The following is a 15,372-nucleotide window of genomic DNA, read 5'->3' as shown; positions in this document are numbered from 1 at the left end:
TTTTATTAAAGCATATAATGTCAGATAGCAGAAAGATTACTTTGCTTAGAGTCAAACTTGGCATTGCAGCAGCAAGCTGAACTCTGTAAGAAAATGCCAGCCTAGGAACAATGAGAAAATTCATTTGCACAGTGATGAGCAGAGCTTCTTACTTTTGTTGAAATAGCATTGTTTGTTTTAGTAAATATAACAATTTAAAAATCCTATTAAGCCAATATCTAAAAGAAATTTATCACACCGATGTACAAAAGATCAATGTCTAGAGAAACAAACAAATTAAATCAATATATTAAAGTAAAAATCACATTTCCACAAGACAAAAAGTGTTACAATATTTTGAAAAAACACAGTTTAGTTATATGCTACTTATACCTTTCCAAACTGCAGCAGACCATAAAACTTCAAGTCAAGGATATAACGAAAGAGCTGTATTTTGCTTGGCTCAGTACTGGATCAAGCAAGAGCTGAAAAGTGTTATGACAATCTTCACATTCTGTTGATAATCAAACTCAGCATTCAAATTCCCTTTTACATGGATCAAGGAGGAAAGATTTTGGTACATGTAATGTTTCTACAGCTTCATATCAAAACAAGCAAAGCATCTGAAAAGCCTGAAATCAGTCCACGGCACTGTAACACATGTACTCATCTTATACGAGAGACATAAATAATTTAGGACCCAGGTGACTTTCAAATTCAGATTAAACTTCTTTTAGCAGCAGGCTCTTTTGCATTACCCGAGGGTATCCAAAAAGCATCTATCATTTATCTAACGTAGGGCAGATGCTACAATTGATCCATATAAATAAAGCTATGCAAACATCCATCTTCCATAGAAAAGAAAATGGTTATTCAGCAGGTATCGACCACATAAGTCTCTATTTATATCTAGCATTAGTTAATTCTGTGTTCATTAGAAAGAATATGTTTTGTCCTTTAGCAAGAAAGTAATTCATCACCTGACAACACAAGAAGATAAAGTCACAAACAGAAAAGTAATGCAATTGCAAAAACAATGTTTTTAAATGCAACTTTTGCCAGCTTACCTTCATATGTTTCCAATATGTGCACAGTGTCACCTATTTGTAAGGAAAGTTCATCTGGTCCCCTTGCATCGTAGTTGTAGAGAGCTGGACAGAGGAAACACTGCTGTTAGCACATGCAAGACAACATAACTTCCAGGATTTTTGTTTCTCTACATAATTGTTTTTATTACTCATCGTTGCCATTCTCAACCTTTTGGAAAGGATTTTGTAACAAAAATTTGCAAAAATTTGGTCAAGTCCTTTAATCCATTAATATTTCCCCTTGTAACAAATCTCAAAAAGCCACAAGTCCACTTTCTAAAGGTAGTCCCTCACTCCATTTATAATGCTTTGCTTCTTCCTAACAACACACTCAAATTTTTTTGTTGTACTTGCCTGTCTTCCAGCACTTTGTGTCAATTTTATGCAGTTCTGTAATGAACTGCACTGTCTTCCACTGTCAGCTCAATGCACAGAAAACCTAGAAAGTGTCTTTAGAAAACTCAAATTAGCACCACTAATATTAAAGAATGATTTCTCAGTCACTGGATTAGTTTACTGCATGCATACCATATTTAAAAACAACATGATTTCAGAATTCCTGAGTGCCAGAGGTAACTGCATCAACCCACTGTATTCATGGGAGAGACTAGTCCTAGCCCCCATTTTATAGTATTATTAACAAGTTATCATACTTTACTCATTAGCAAACCCTGACAGCATCCACAACCTGCACCACCACAACCTGCAAATTTACCAAATACATTTGTTTTCACAAATATTTCAGAGTGGCTACAGTGACAAGCAGGGTGAAGAATGGCAACAAAGTGAAAACCAATTCCTTTTCCAGTGCTGAATTCAGAAAAAATCTGGAGTCCTACCATCTAGGACTATAAGCAGCAAGAGGCACAATGCGAGAGATGTGAAGGACCCTCAAGTTACGCACAGCTGGTGTCACTACTGGAGACCTAAAGCAGGGCAGAAAGGATTCTGGACTGAGAGAAACTCTCAGATTTGTTTAGCTGCACCTAAATAGCAAACCTCGCAGCTGTGTATATTCCAAAACTGACTACATTGTAGGTCATGAGTTCCAGCTCAACCCTTGGAGTCTGTTCCTCGCTGTCGCCCAGACCAGTGGTCAGCCTTCACCCATGCCCACCCACATTAATCTTCCTTGAAGGAGCACTGGATGAACACCTTCAGCCGACGATGAAGTCAACGGCTGTTGTGCTTTAACCCGGCAGGCAGCCAAACATCACACAGCCGCTCGCTCACTGCCCCCCCTCCGCCCCGCAGTGCGATGGGGGAAAGAATCAAGGAAAATAAAGTAAAATTCGTGGATTGAGATAAAGACAGTTCAATAGAACAGAAAAGGAAGGGAAAATAGTAATAGTAGTAATAATAATAATAATGATGATACAAAAGGAGTGATGCACAATGCAATTGCTCACCACCCACCGACCAATGCCAAAACAGCAATCACTACTCCCTGGACCACGCCTCCTATTTATATACTGAGCATGACGTCATACAGTATGGAATACCCCGTTGGCCAGTCGGGTTAGCTGTCCTGGCTGTGCCCTCTCCCACCTTCTTGTGCATCTGGCAGAGCATGGGAAGCCAAAAAGTCCTTGACTATAGACTACTTAGCAACAACTGAAAACATCAGTGTTATCAACGTTCTTCTCATACAAATCTAAAACACAGCACTAGGAAGAAATTTAACTCTACCCCAGCCGACACCAGGACAACTGCAAAAAATAATGCTGAAAGCAACCACTGGAAGCAGCGCCGGCCTCACGGCCACCGACCCGCAGGCTGCCCACGCTCAGCTAGGCTTCACTTCTGGCCAGGGAGTCACTTTGGAGAGAACAAAAATTGGTTTGCTCTGAAAAAACGGTAGCCAGGTATATACTACCAGAGATAATTCAAATGGGAAAGATACATTACCCCACTCACCAATGAAATGGCATCATAACCAATAAATAGAAACCATGGGGATGGGTTGTTTTTCAAAGAACTGGCTGATAAGAAAGCAGAATTTCTGAGAACTGCCATCTTCAGAAGATAATAAACTACAACAACGAAGAGTAATTCAAAGACCACTCCTCCCTACCCTTCCCAAAAGAAAATCTGGAAACTCTGAGTACTAAGATTAGCCATTCCTAGAAGAACACAGGAAATTTATCTGACAAACACGCTGCAAACTAGGTTTGGTTGGAAAAAAGTATTAATAATCTGAAAAACAAAAGACTTATGACTCCTAGAGCTAGATTTTTACGTTCCTCATGGAGCAAACGCTCTGCAAGAAACAAAATCTTCCAATACCAAGTAGCTCCGCGTGACCGAAGGCAGCGACTCCAGTATTTCACAAGACTGAAGTTAATGAACTATACTCGAGGTGGACCTGTGAAAGTTTCTGCACAGCTCTGTAACTGCAGTTACTCCCTCCAATGAGATGACCAAGTTTAAAGGTGTTTTAAACACTATTCTTAACAACTAAGGAAATGGCAAAAGTAGTCTTCCTCCTTCACCATGAGAAGCTACGTACTTCTCATCTTCACGTTTCCAGCACATAAAGTGCTGTGCTTCTCTGAGCACAGACTTCCTCTTTACAGTGACAGCCTCCAGAACACAGTGCCAAAGGGTAGTTTTTAAAAATACCCGAGAATCAAAATTTCTTACTATTTGTCATAACTCTTCGGGGAGTGAAAGCATTTTTGGAATATGATAGCTACCTCAAAACTTTCTACCATCCCTCAGATAACCACTTGCTTTTCCATCTATGTTAGCTTCCAGGGACGCGGTTGGTGTGCAGCATCAGTCAGAGGTGCTCCAGTAGGACTCTGGTATTATTATTGGAACAGAAAGAACGGGATAAGTTACATGTAGGAGAGACCAGCCCTCCCCTTCTCGCAGAAAATCTTCACAGATGTTCAGACCAAGAGTTCACAGGACATTAACGACACGTGCTGCGTTCATTACAGGTTCACAAAGCACTTCCAAAAAAACCCTCAAACTTAAAACCTACAGCAAAAGGCCAAAAGCCACAGTTACAAAGGCAATCAGCAATCAGACGTCGGACCCAGGAAGCACCCTCACTTACCTGCCCAATTTTCTCCTATTCCCGAGCAGTCCTAAGAATCAGGCTAGAGCCTGTATTACACAGAAGATCAACAACATAAATTACGTCTACAGGAGTTGGTAACTGGCAAAAAATACTTTCTTCATCTCAAATCTGATAATCAGTTTAGCCCCAAGTGCGCAAGCAGGAAACATCCAAGCGGGCACATGAGAAGGTCTAATCCCACCACGAGGACAGGGCACGGTGCCCGGTGCTGCCTCCAACCGTGGCTGCGACTTCATTTTCAACCTCCAGGAGTTACTATTTATCCTCCCCAGAATTTATTGAATTCCAGTTTACAATGCTAACAACAATCAATACATGATGGGCTGCCTTGGTCCTTTTCTCTGCAGTACCCTCTTGCTTGACAGACAACAGGCTTTAGAGTTAAGAAGCAAATAAATATATCAGAGTGCAAAAATGGAAAAAAAAAAAGAAAAAGCAATTTGGAAAACATAGTATAGCATGTAAGATTATAAATAGAGGATAGGACACTTCAGGGTAAAAAGAATAAAGGTCAAGCACATCGCAGAGACTAATATCAACAGTATTTAAATGAAAGCTTTAGAAAGTAATATAGTTTTATTGACATCAAAACAAGCCAAGCTAGCTATCCCTGTTCTAATGTTTTTGTTAACTTTTTCATTATTCAAGAGAGATAAACCCTCCCTCCTAGGTATCTGGTGCAGAATATTTCAAAGCCATAAGTGCTATTCTGCAGAAGAGGGTTCTGTGAAAAACACATTAACAAAAATTAACATTTTTAACTGCTCTGAGCAGAGGGATGTTAACGATGGTGAACACACGGCACGCGGGACACTCATCAGAACACTCATCAGAAATGTTTTCAGTTAAGTTTTTGCGCGTACCAGGGAAGACAAAGTTAGGCAGTCAATACTAACTCCTCCAAACTTGTGTCGTTGGAGTTCAATGCCTAACTCCATCCTTCGGGTCTTCACTTAGATCTCTTGAACACAGCTGTCACTAGAATTGGGAAGACCTGTGGGTGCTCAACACATCCAAAAATGAATCCAACTCAAGTCTTCCACCTTCAGGACCCCGACAAGCAATCTCGCTGCCTCGTACCAGACATCCCAGTCAGGAAAAATTTTGCATTATGACAGATTAAAAACAGTCCTGTACTCAATTCACCCTTCAGCTAAGCATTTCTCAAACATTTAAACGAAATAACACTAAGGATCAAAGGCAGCTATGAATAAAAGACATTAAAATTTATATCCAAGAGTGCTAACTGGTGTCTATCATAACAAGGAGAGTCACGAAACAGGAGCCTCACTGTAATGACCAATTCTTTTGACAGAAGATGACAAATAGCCATAAGTGGTAATTACTGTGCACGACAGCTCCCACTGACCTGAACTGAGTGAGGAGCAATGCCCATGGAGGAAAGATTTATCTTTAAATATATGTATGTGTGAAAAATAGGCCTACAAACAAAAAACAACAACAAAAAAAAAATCACATTTTTGGCTTGCAGCCGCATTAACAGATCATGAAGCAAACAACTAAAATAACTATAAAGTGCATTCCACCCCTGTGATTACAAAACAAGGCTTGAACTACATTGCATACTCCTATATAAACTAGCAGATAACTCCCTCTCAGGCTAATTTTTTATGTAGAGTGACATCAGAAAGATGTTATGACAGATAAAAATGTTTGACTGGAGCAAATAACGAGGCTTTAAAGGAAAAGACAAAATTTGGAAGAATAAAGCATGAAACTGGTATGCTTATATTTTGTCTGATCAACTGTATTCTGAGACACCATTTACAATATTTAAAAGCCTGAAGTATAACTTCCACATTTTTTTTTTTTTTTTAACTGAAATAAGTTTTGCTTTATTTGGAAAATCCAGTTGTCAGTGTGACAGATTTTTAGCTTAGAGGGCTCTAAGCTAAATGGAGCATTAGGAATACTTACACCAGCTAATGTCAGGCCTCCCCATTGTGCTTGAATTGCGAATCAAGGCTCGCTGTTTTGGCAAAGAAGTTACGCAGCCTCTTAAGTTAGAAAAACCTTTGCTATACAATTCACAAGCAAGATAAGGAGCATGGTTACTTAAGCATCAAAAGATTTATGACGAAGACCTAGCCAGTGCAAGTTAACCTCATGGTTAACACTAATACAACATCCCGATGCTCTTCATCCATGCACAGATTATTTTTTTTTCTCCTCTCTAATACAACCGAAGAGGCACAGCTAAGCTCCTCTATTGCAACCGAATACTCTCATCCTTTATCGTTTAGAAGAATGCTATTTACAATGTATTTTCTCCTTAAGGGATACATCTCATTGGCCTGATAGGGCCAACTTAAGAGACCATACTGAAGAGATACCAAAGTCACTGGAGCTCAGGAAAAATGCTGTTTTCTGAGCTACAAACGCTCTGCCTGTCCACAGAAGGAATACAGGAGTTAGTTCAGACACTTGCAGCCCCGCGCCACTTCCCTCAGCTGAGGCCATAGTCTGCACTATAGATGAATTATCAGGTTCTTAGAGCCCAGTATACGGCAATCGGCTTTAAATAAGCAAGGGAGTCACCTGTAAAGGTGACTTCCTTCCAGGAGAAGGGGACTGCTCTCCCTGCAGAAGACCCTTCAGAAGATAAAGGGGGCAGCTGCTCCCTGATGCCTCTGGCATGAGCTATGCACCTCTCAGACACCTGCATCTGACCAACGTTTTCTAATTACAAAGTTAGCCTGCTGAAGAAAATGACCACAACATTTTCTCAAAGGTGTGGACAAAGAACTGAAGAGCTTTATTTTCCAGTTCTAAGCATCATTAACTATGACTGATTTAATCTAGAGCTGTGAGGGCCTATTACATTTGCAAAAATCACACTTACAGACCGTATTTCCTTGTCAACCACCTTATAGGTACACTCGCATTGGCTTCCGAACAGAACATTTCAGGTGCAGTCTTATATCTAACCTGCTTATAAAAACTGAGGTAAACCAAAAGTCTTCATGATAGGGAAGGCACCTACTAATTTTATAGGGAACATGCTGCTGATGCATAAAGAACAGTTGTGGCTCTTCAGATCTGCAGTGAACAAAGCCAGCGGCATATGGATTTAGTATGTCTGTTAGTCGAGGTTAGCTGACGTGAAGGCTGAAGAGCATCCAGCAAATGTGTCAGTGAACTTTGGGTTTCAGCTCCGAGATGTCATGAGCAGAACGAGGATGGCAAAAGAGAAAACACAAAGAACAAAGTCAAAGTGACAAAACCATCCCGAAGTCACCTCTCATTCCCATGCTGCAGGACAGAAGGTTTCAGCACCACCAAATATATTTTTCCTCATCAGCTGTGCTTTCAGCCGAGCGACTCTCCGGGTTAAAGGCTCTCCCTGCTCCCCTCCTCCTCCCCCCGCAGCCACAAAGCACATCTACACAAAAGTACTGAAGTGCCAAAAGCAAAGGATTAGCGTGGGCATAGAAAGAGCAATTTCTTCCAACTCTACGAGTTGATAAAGAAAGGAACAATGAATAGGGCATTACAGTAATTGCACTAAAAACCCATTTACTGCTAAAGAATACAAAACAAACACCTCTACAGAACTGCACTCATTAATCTGCGTGCATTAGAAAAAAGAGGAGTGCAACGCTAGAAGAGTTAGAGAGGTGACAGAGGGGTTAAAAAGGAAAAAACAAACAGAGGTAACATCAATATATACAGAAAAGCTTTTCTCTGACTGTGTGAAAGCTGAAATATCTTAAGATACCATAAAAATGTTACAGTGTAATATTCCCTGGAATTACTTCACATTAAAGGCTGTATTAATCGTTCCACACTCTTGAAAGAAAGCAAACTACATTTAACACATTATCAGCCTTATTTTACAGTCTTTTAAAAAAAAATCCCAAAATCATAATTGTGCTTTTTCCATAAAAGCAGACTGAAACCACAGAGGTGAGAGCGAAGTCACTTGCAAATTCTCTAGCATTAAAAATAAAAGAAACCTGAAGGTTTTCCTCCTATTTTTTCTAAAGGAAAGTGGTTGCTTTCAGTATTAGACTCCTTAGTCCTCTGTTACTTACCTGGACAAGTTTCCAATTTTTACAGCAGAGGCTAATGGAGAAAGAAGAAGAAAAAAAAAAGAAGTGTACGAGTCAGGAGTTGCACCTAAGATTTGTTAAAGACAATTATTTCATGTGTGTATTAACCAAGGGTAGGTCTTCCTGCCCTACTGAAGTCACCTTGTGTTTTGTCATTCCTGGTCTCACCAAGCTTGGTTCATGGTTCTTTCTCAATATTCCAGTTATTTTGTCATCCAAACATGATTAATTTCCTAAAGAGAGGAGAAGCCTGAAGAAACTCTTAGACTCATGTACCACCAAGCTAATGAAGAAAATACAGCTCATGGTTCTCCTCCCCAGTAAGGCACTACATCCTACTGATTAAACCCATGAAAGTAACTTCCAGCGCAGGTATCTCTCCAGCAGGACTAGACTAAACCGAGCAAGTTTAAGTAGATGGTAAGGATTTATTCTCATCTTCCCTTACAAAGGTGAGACCATTCCCTTTCCCCCTCTTCCACCTGAGCAGCAAATTCCGGGGGCGGGGGAAGGAATGGTTCATCTGGAAACTCTATCCCACAAGCCCAAGAGCACTGCCTCTCCTTCATGAACTACACATCTGCCGAGGGTTAGAGAATCCTGAGCCTGGACTCCGGCACCCCTCAAACTGAAATCCCTGCAATGACAGCCTGCCTTCCCTCTTCCAAGTGAGGATACAAAATGTTCAAAAGGCAGCTAGTAAACGTACACAGGAATAAATTCTGCATTTAGAGGAGAACCTAAGCACAGGTGCAGCACCGAATGTCAGTTGAGCACAGGTTAGAAAGAGCGAAGGGCAACCCAAGCCTCTATAAACGTAACTAGACACATCAGGTTTTACAACAGATGGCAATGCAGGGGAGCAATATGTTTTGCAACACATCTGGTGTCTTATCACTACCCAACATGAATTAATAAGCATAAATCCAGAGCAATCCTCAAACTTAAGTCATGCTGCCTTCCAGAAGTGCAACTACCCTGTTGCCACATCCTACAGGCAGAGCTCAAGTAGGAGAGAACAAGATATACACTTGTTCTTTCTGCACTAATAACAAAAAAAAATATTAAAGAGTTCTGGACCTATCCAAGATTTCCAAGAATCAAGTTCAGGTTCTTGCTTTTCCTGTTCCCCCCTTTTAAGCCAGATACTTTATTTTTAGAGAGCTAATGAAGTAAGATGCCAACTCACTCTTTTAACAGCTTTCTCCCTCCTCCTTCTTGCTACTTAATCTGTATTCGGAGTACATCACCACTAAATACTGAGGGTATAAAGCTGAAACTAGTGTTAAAAGAAAAAAAAAGATACCAGTATTGACTATAATAGCACTAATAATGTGCCATAATGCATAGCTAACAAGAAGCACAATCAAGAACGTTCAAATAGATTTTTAATATTACAAAGTCCATTAACTGAAACACATTGTATGCAAGAAGTAATCATACCACCCCAAGCTCTTAACAATGGCTTTTGTAGAAAAAGCAAAATGTTGATTTAGACAAACAGAAAACATTATCTAGAGGCAGATGTCTTGGCATCTGTCTTCTGGTAACACAGAATCACAAAGTGAGTGAGTTTTGATGTTCCCTTGCATGTCCTACATTTCACTGGGGGACACTGAGAAGTGATAACTTGGCTCTTACTATGGTGGGCCTACAGGCAACATCCTCAAAGGTGGCAAAGACAGCGTTTCAGCACGTGCTGTGCTTACCATCGTGTATCTGAAGAAAGGACTTCTGTGCTTTTAATTAACTGAATTCAAAACAGCCTCTACCTGAAGTCTTTGCAAAATTTGCAAAACCTTCAATATTACTATGCATAAAATGCATCAAGGTATCTGCTGGGCATGAGAAGGAAGGCAGGCAAAGAGTTAAATGCTGGAGGCGGGAGGAACTAGTTCAGCTTACGGTCAATGCTGGCAGAGGATCAAATATGTATGAACTGGTCATGACTCAATGTCAGGACGTATCATTAGATGGAGGTTCCCCAAGAGATGATATGTGACCAAAGCTAGCAGCGCCGCAGCTCCACACGCGTTCCTGGCTGATGTGCCCCCGGATGCACATCCCTTCCCCTTCCCTTGCAGCAGCACTGCCGCCCACCTCATCCCTCAGCCAACAGTTGCAAGGAGTTCAATTTGCTCAAAACCCCAGCGCTTTTTCTATGATAGCTCCATCAGTAACTCAGAGCAATCGGGGAAAACCAGCAATGGCAGAACAACGTGGCCAAGCACAGGAGGGCAACAGCATCAACTTCAACCGACACCGACTACAGCCTTAGAAGGAGGTCCCAAATAGAGCAGTGCAGTTCAAAACTGTCCTGCCAAACACAGAAGCAGGTCCAAACACCCCCAAACGCAACAAGCTCAATCTTAAAACCAGCTTATGAAAGGGACTATATTAGAGTCACGTGCACAACACAGGCAAACCCTGAAGTCCTTCCCAATCCAGTGCTCCAGGCTAAAATAGCCCAAATTACGGACGAAGTCTGCACAGGCACCAATGGTCAATCACATGTTGCCAATTTGGTGCTCAAGTAGGGCGTATAGCTTCCCAAGCAATTGGGAACAGCACCTCTTATACAGGTTGGGTAGAAGACTGGTCATGGGTGATGCACACAGCCAGCTCCTCAGGACCTTCATCCTTCATAGGATGAAGCAGAACCTTTTTGAACATACCTTTTTCAGCTTGCTGCTGCTGCTATGCAAAAGCCAGCAAGAATGAAGCCCAGTTAAATCTGCATGAGAATTTTAACAAAAACAATCCACACCACACTCATCTCGGCTCCATCTGAAGATGCTCAACGCATTAGTCCCCTGTTTCTTCAAGCGTTTCCCTTGCCATTGCAGCAGGTCTCTATTGCACCGAACATAATTTTGCAAAGAGGGTATCTTTCACTAAGCATTTCTATAGCAGTGAGCTTAATGTCACAGCTATATTTTAATAGTCATTTCAATGACTACAAAAATCAAGTTCAACACAATAAAACTGCTATCACACTACTGCGGAAATAGTTAGCAAAAAAACGGCCCCTGCAAGACACTATTCACTGCAATATAGAGCTGACGATGCAGAGCAAAAAGCCTAAAGCAAGGGAAAAACTGGGTGATGGGAAGAAGTTTTCATTTCCTACTGTTCTTCCTCCTCAGCATTTCTACAAGGGAAAACAAAATCAAAATTCCTCCGTTGCTTTCTCAGGAAAGCTTATGGAGTGAGGAAGAGAGGAGAAGGAGGTTTAGGCTTTTTACACATCAAACCTTACTCAATTTATTTTTACTTGCCATCACCTTATTCGTCTCTCAGTCTTTCAAGCTGTCTCCACAGCAAGAACTACAGAGAAAAGAGCATGGATCCAGAGTCAAATAATCCCCAAGGAACTTGTTCTGCTTTCTTAGAAATAATAGTCAGAGAGAAGAATTACCTGCTAAGAGCTGCAGTTTGATCCACCAACACTTTCTCTTTTCCACAACAGCTAGGCTATTGCAGAAATAGGAAATACGTGATATTTTTCCTGAAGTTGTACCTTATACTGGAATTAATGTAAAAACCTAACCATGGAACTGAGTCAAACAGCCCTGAATGCATTAAAAGATAAGAGCGGCATTTTGCAAAAACAGGGAAAAATTGTTTTTCTCCAAACCAGTAAGAAATCACATGCCTCGTGCCGCTTTCAGAAAAGCAACAGAGTTGGCGCAGCAGCTAGCCTTAACAAAGAGTCACTGTCCGGGTCGCTCCAGGCTGCAGAGAGTCGGTCTCTCATCATCCACCCCTTCCACTAGCAATGGGGTTTCCTTACAGCACTGTTAGAGGGAGCTCGTATCCGTACAAATTCCATGTTACCCACCTAAGAGGAATGCTCTGAACCCATACCGATTTTTATGTTCGTTCTGGAAGAAATAAGGAGAAGGAAATGTAACTGATATGGTATTACTATTCTTTAAAGACCCAGCATCACATTTTACTCTCTCCATAAATCAAATACAAAAACATCTGGGAAATGTTGAAAACCAGAGTAGAGGAACACCTGCTTACGGACGCTGAACTCCATGCCTTTTTGCACAACAGAAACCTAAATTTGTAGTCACAACACTTTATCACGAGTTAATTTGATTGTTCTAAAGCCTTTTCTAGTCTAATTAAAGTTCATCTACCACAAACAAATGTGGGAAATTCCCAGATCAGAACTTTCTGCCAGCAGCTGTTGAGTCCTGTCCTACTGACCAATTTGGTCTCCCATTGCTAGGGCACCCCTCAGCCTACTGAAATGCATCAAAGGCGACCCTTATAACTGCCACCCTTACTCCCCCAAGCCTCAAAATCACCCTCGTAATTCAGAATAGCTCAAGGCCATAACACCTTACTTCCTAAGCATAACCACCTGAAGAGAGTATATTTTAAAAACGCCACTGACTGTCACGCATATTAATGCTAGTAGGGCCTTTAAGGTGCCACTAACCCAGCAGTGACTTGCTAACCTGTTGCTATAAGAAAAAAAACATTTTAACTATTCTTTCCTTTTTCGCATGTTATCTTCCCAGCATCGTTCCAACTACTCACTGAGAAGAGGTGAAGCATTAGCACATAGCACATGCGCGCTGGTAGCCCAAGGTAGCACCAGCCAACAGAGGAGGCAAGAGCCAGCTCCTGGCTCGAGAAGCAGATCAGTGCCGTTTCTAGCACTGCCCCATTGGAAACAACAGCTTAAGGAGAACCATTTCCCTGTAATGATTTCCAAAGCAACACAGAAGATACTAAATCTGTTCAAATGTTTATATGCGGCAAGCTCCAAATGGTAGCACAAGCTTGGGCTAAACTGGACAGCATATATGTCCTCCACAACCACTTTCACCTTAAAACATTTGTTTTCCCCACTGTAAAAATACTCTATTAGTCTAATAACCAGTGGTTCTTTCTCAACTATTCAACTCATTCACCACTTGCAGGACCTCTACCTCAAAACAAAACTATTAAAAAAAAACCAAACTAGTGATAGCTAGCCGATATAATAATGATATTGTACACTCAAGTCCCCATGTCTAGCAAAACAGCTCATTTTTAACATATAAATCAACACACATTTGCGCTGGCTAAGTTTGGTGAAAACCTCCTATGAGACACCCAGGCCATTCTGCAGTGGGACTTGTGTCCACAGCCTGCGTGCTGAAGACAGAGGGGTGCTGAAAAGGGTGGCGAGGAGGAGAGTATTTGTGCCATTTTCCTGTAGGAATCCAACTTAGTCCTCTTAATTAGGAGCCTTCAGTGTTCTGGAGAAAAACAGTTTAAACTTCAAAAATGTTTTTTGGTCCATTAGTGTCCGAAGAGCAAGACTGTGTTGCTGCATGCAAAGGTAACAACAGAAACACCTGCAATGTGCAGATGCAGTAAGTAGGGAAACACGATGGTAGAACACAAGGCTTCACTGAAGTTCACCAATATTTTACTTTTCACTAAGTTTACTCAGTCATTTCTCAAAGCTATCACTATCCTACCCTATCTTATCAACACTGGTATGCAATTATTCTATTTCCTCTCTGCAAAAGTATTTTATATTTTCCACACTCCTTATGTAAATGTTATGGAAGCATTGAGACATTATTAAACATAATACATGAACTCCTAATCTTAGAGTTTACATATTGATGTAAGAACAGCTCCCAGATCAGCACGCTGTGTTACAGATGGTGTCACACCTGGACTGTAAGAGCTCACGCAGTTATCCCAATATTTTAGATATTCAAGCCCTAATAGTATTAAAACTGCTTCCAGTGTTCAGCCAAGAACACGTTCACTTTCGTGTGCTCTAATTGCAGAAACCAGCAACTGTTGCATTAAGCCCAAACTGTACTTTCTGCATTTAAGGCACAAATCTGCACCAGTTAAATCACGGTTCAGTAAATAAACAGAGGCCTCTTTTGCAGCAAAAGCTATTGATAAAAATCTGTTAATAAATCATTTCACGAATACATTCAACTAGAGAATCAAACACAAGCTGAACCCACACAAAACTTCTAAAAATGTAAACAGTACCATAACTGAGAAATTCTTTCAAGTCTTTATTAAAATGTGCTTATCTGGCTATATCCAGTCCACTGCTTTATTTTTTAGGAATACGAATTTCCACCCCACAGAGCTTGAAGTGAGCTACTTTAGGCACTCGAAGACTCACTTGCTTCTCAAAGAAGTTTTTTTCTCCCCAAATAAAACCTTGCTAATGGGACACTCTTCCCATCACGCGGGCAGCATACACTGACTAAATGAGTAACTCCCTACCAATGTTGCAGGCACGATTACAAGGCGGCACTGGTTTGACGAAGGCTTTGTTATAATCACATTAAGACTTGTACGTGTCCTACCTGCATCGACATCCCAGTAGCGTGATTCACCAGGAGAGAGACCAGATCGGACTAAACAGAGCCCAAAGTCCAGTTCCCATAATCAGCGTTTTAGAGTCACACCGAGACCTTACGGCAGGCAATTCTGTATTAGCCAACACTAAAAAAATTCCCTCGTCCATCAGCACCTTATCAGTCCCAGAGCTGTTTAGGACAGTAATGCTTAGTGTTAAAGCGATCCAATCTAATGTAACTGCAGATGTCCCTATTATCCAGATAAATGTCTAACGCTTTTTTTAATCCTTTTAGACTCTTAGTTACGGTGACACATTCAAGAACAAAGCCAACAAATAAAAATAAACAAAGTGTAATATAATAAATACCAAAAGAATATTTGGCTCTCCATCAAAAGTTTGGGGTTGCTGTTTTGTTCTGTTTGACTCACACACTATGGAAACTACTGCCCAAGACATACCTCTGCGCCACAAAAATATCTGTCCTCATCTCCAGCCACTTAGCTTGTGAGCAAGAACAACTGTTTTCTCATCAGAAGAGCTCAATCACTGAGAACTCTGGGAAAGGGATCTTTATCCACCATTTCAATCCTTTCCAGTGCTTTGTCATAGGTCACTAAATCCATTTTAAAAAGGAGTCAATGCCAGCTGCTGGGTCCGTGAGCAAGTCCCAGTCTTACAGGAATTCTGAGTTGCTCTTCGGCATACTGCTGCCCATCACCTGGGAAGTCCATGAGAAAAAGGTTGTCTTCTTTATGCCCAACCGTTAGTGAGCAGCATCAGAAGCGACAAAAAAAAAGT

At 41.0% G+C, this 15,372-nt stretch overlaps 1 protein-coding gene across 2 annotated transcripts in view; it reads right to left on the bottom strand.

Moving 5' to 3' along the window:
* Positions 1-15,372, bottom strand: part of DOCK1 (dedicator of cytokinesis 1) — a 321,757-nt gene that overhangs the window by 293,051 nt on the left and 13,334 nt on the right. For both annotated transcript variants that reach the window (XM_075155288.1, XM_075155289.1), the window contains exon 2: positions 1,047-1,130. In XM_075155288.1, the coding sequence (XP_075011389.1) occupies positions 1,047-1,130 (84 nt within the window). The remainder of the gene's footprint in view (positions 1-1,046; positions 1,131-15,372) is intronic.

Source organism: Calonectris borealis, chromosome 7 (assembly GCF_964195595.1).
Source record: "Calonectris borealis chromosome 7, bCalBor7.hap1.2, whole genome shotgun sequence".
In the NCBI taxonomy this organism is placed as follows: Eukaryota; Metazoa; Chordata; class Aves; order Procellariiformes; family Procellariidae; genus Calonectris; species Calonectris borealis.
The sequence above is the reverse complement of the archived record's forward strand: the minus strand, read 5'-3'. Positions and strand labels throughout refer to the sequence as shown.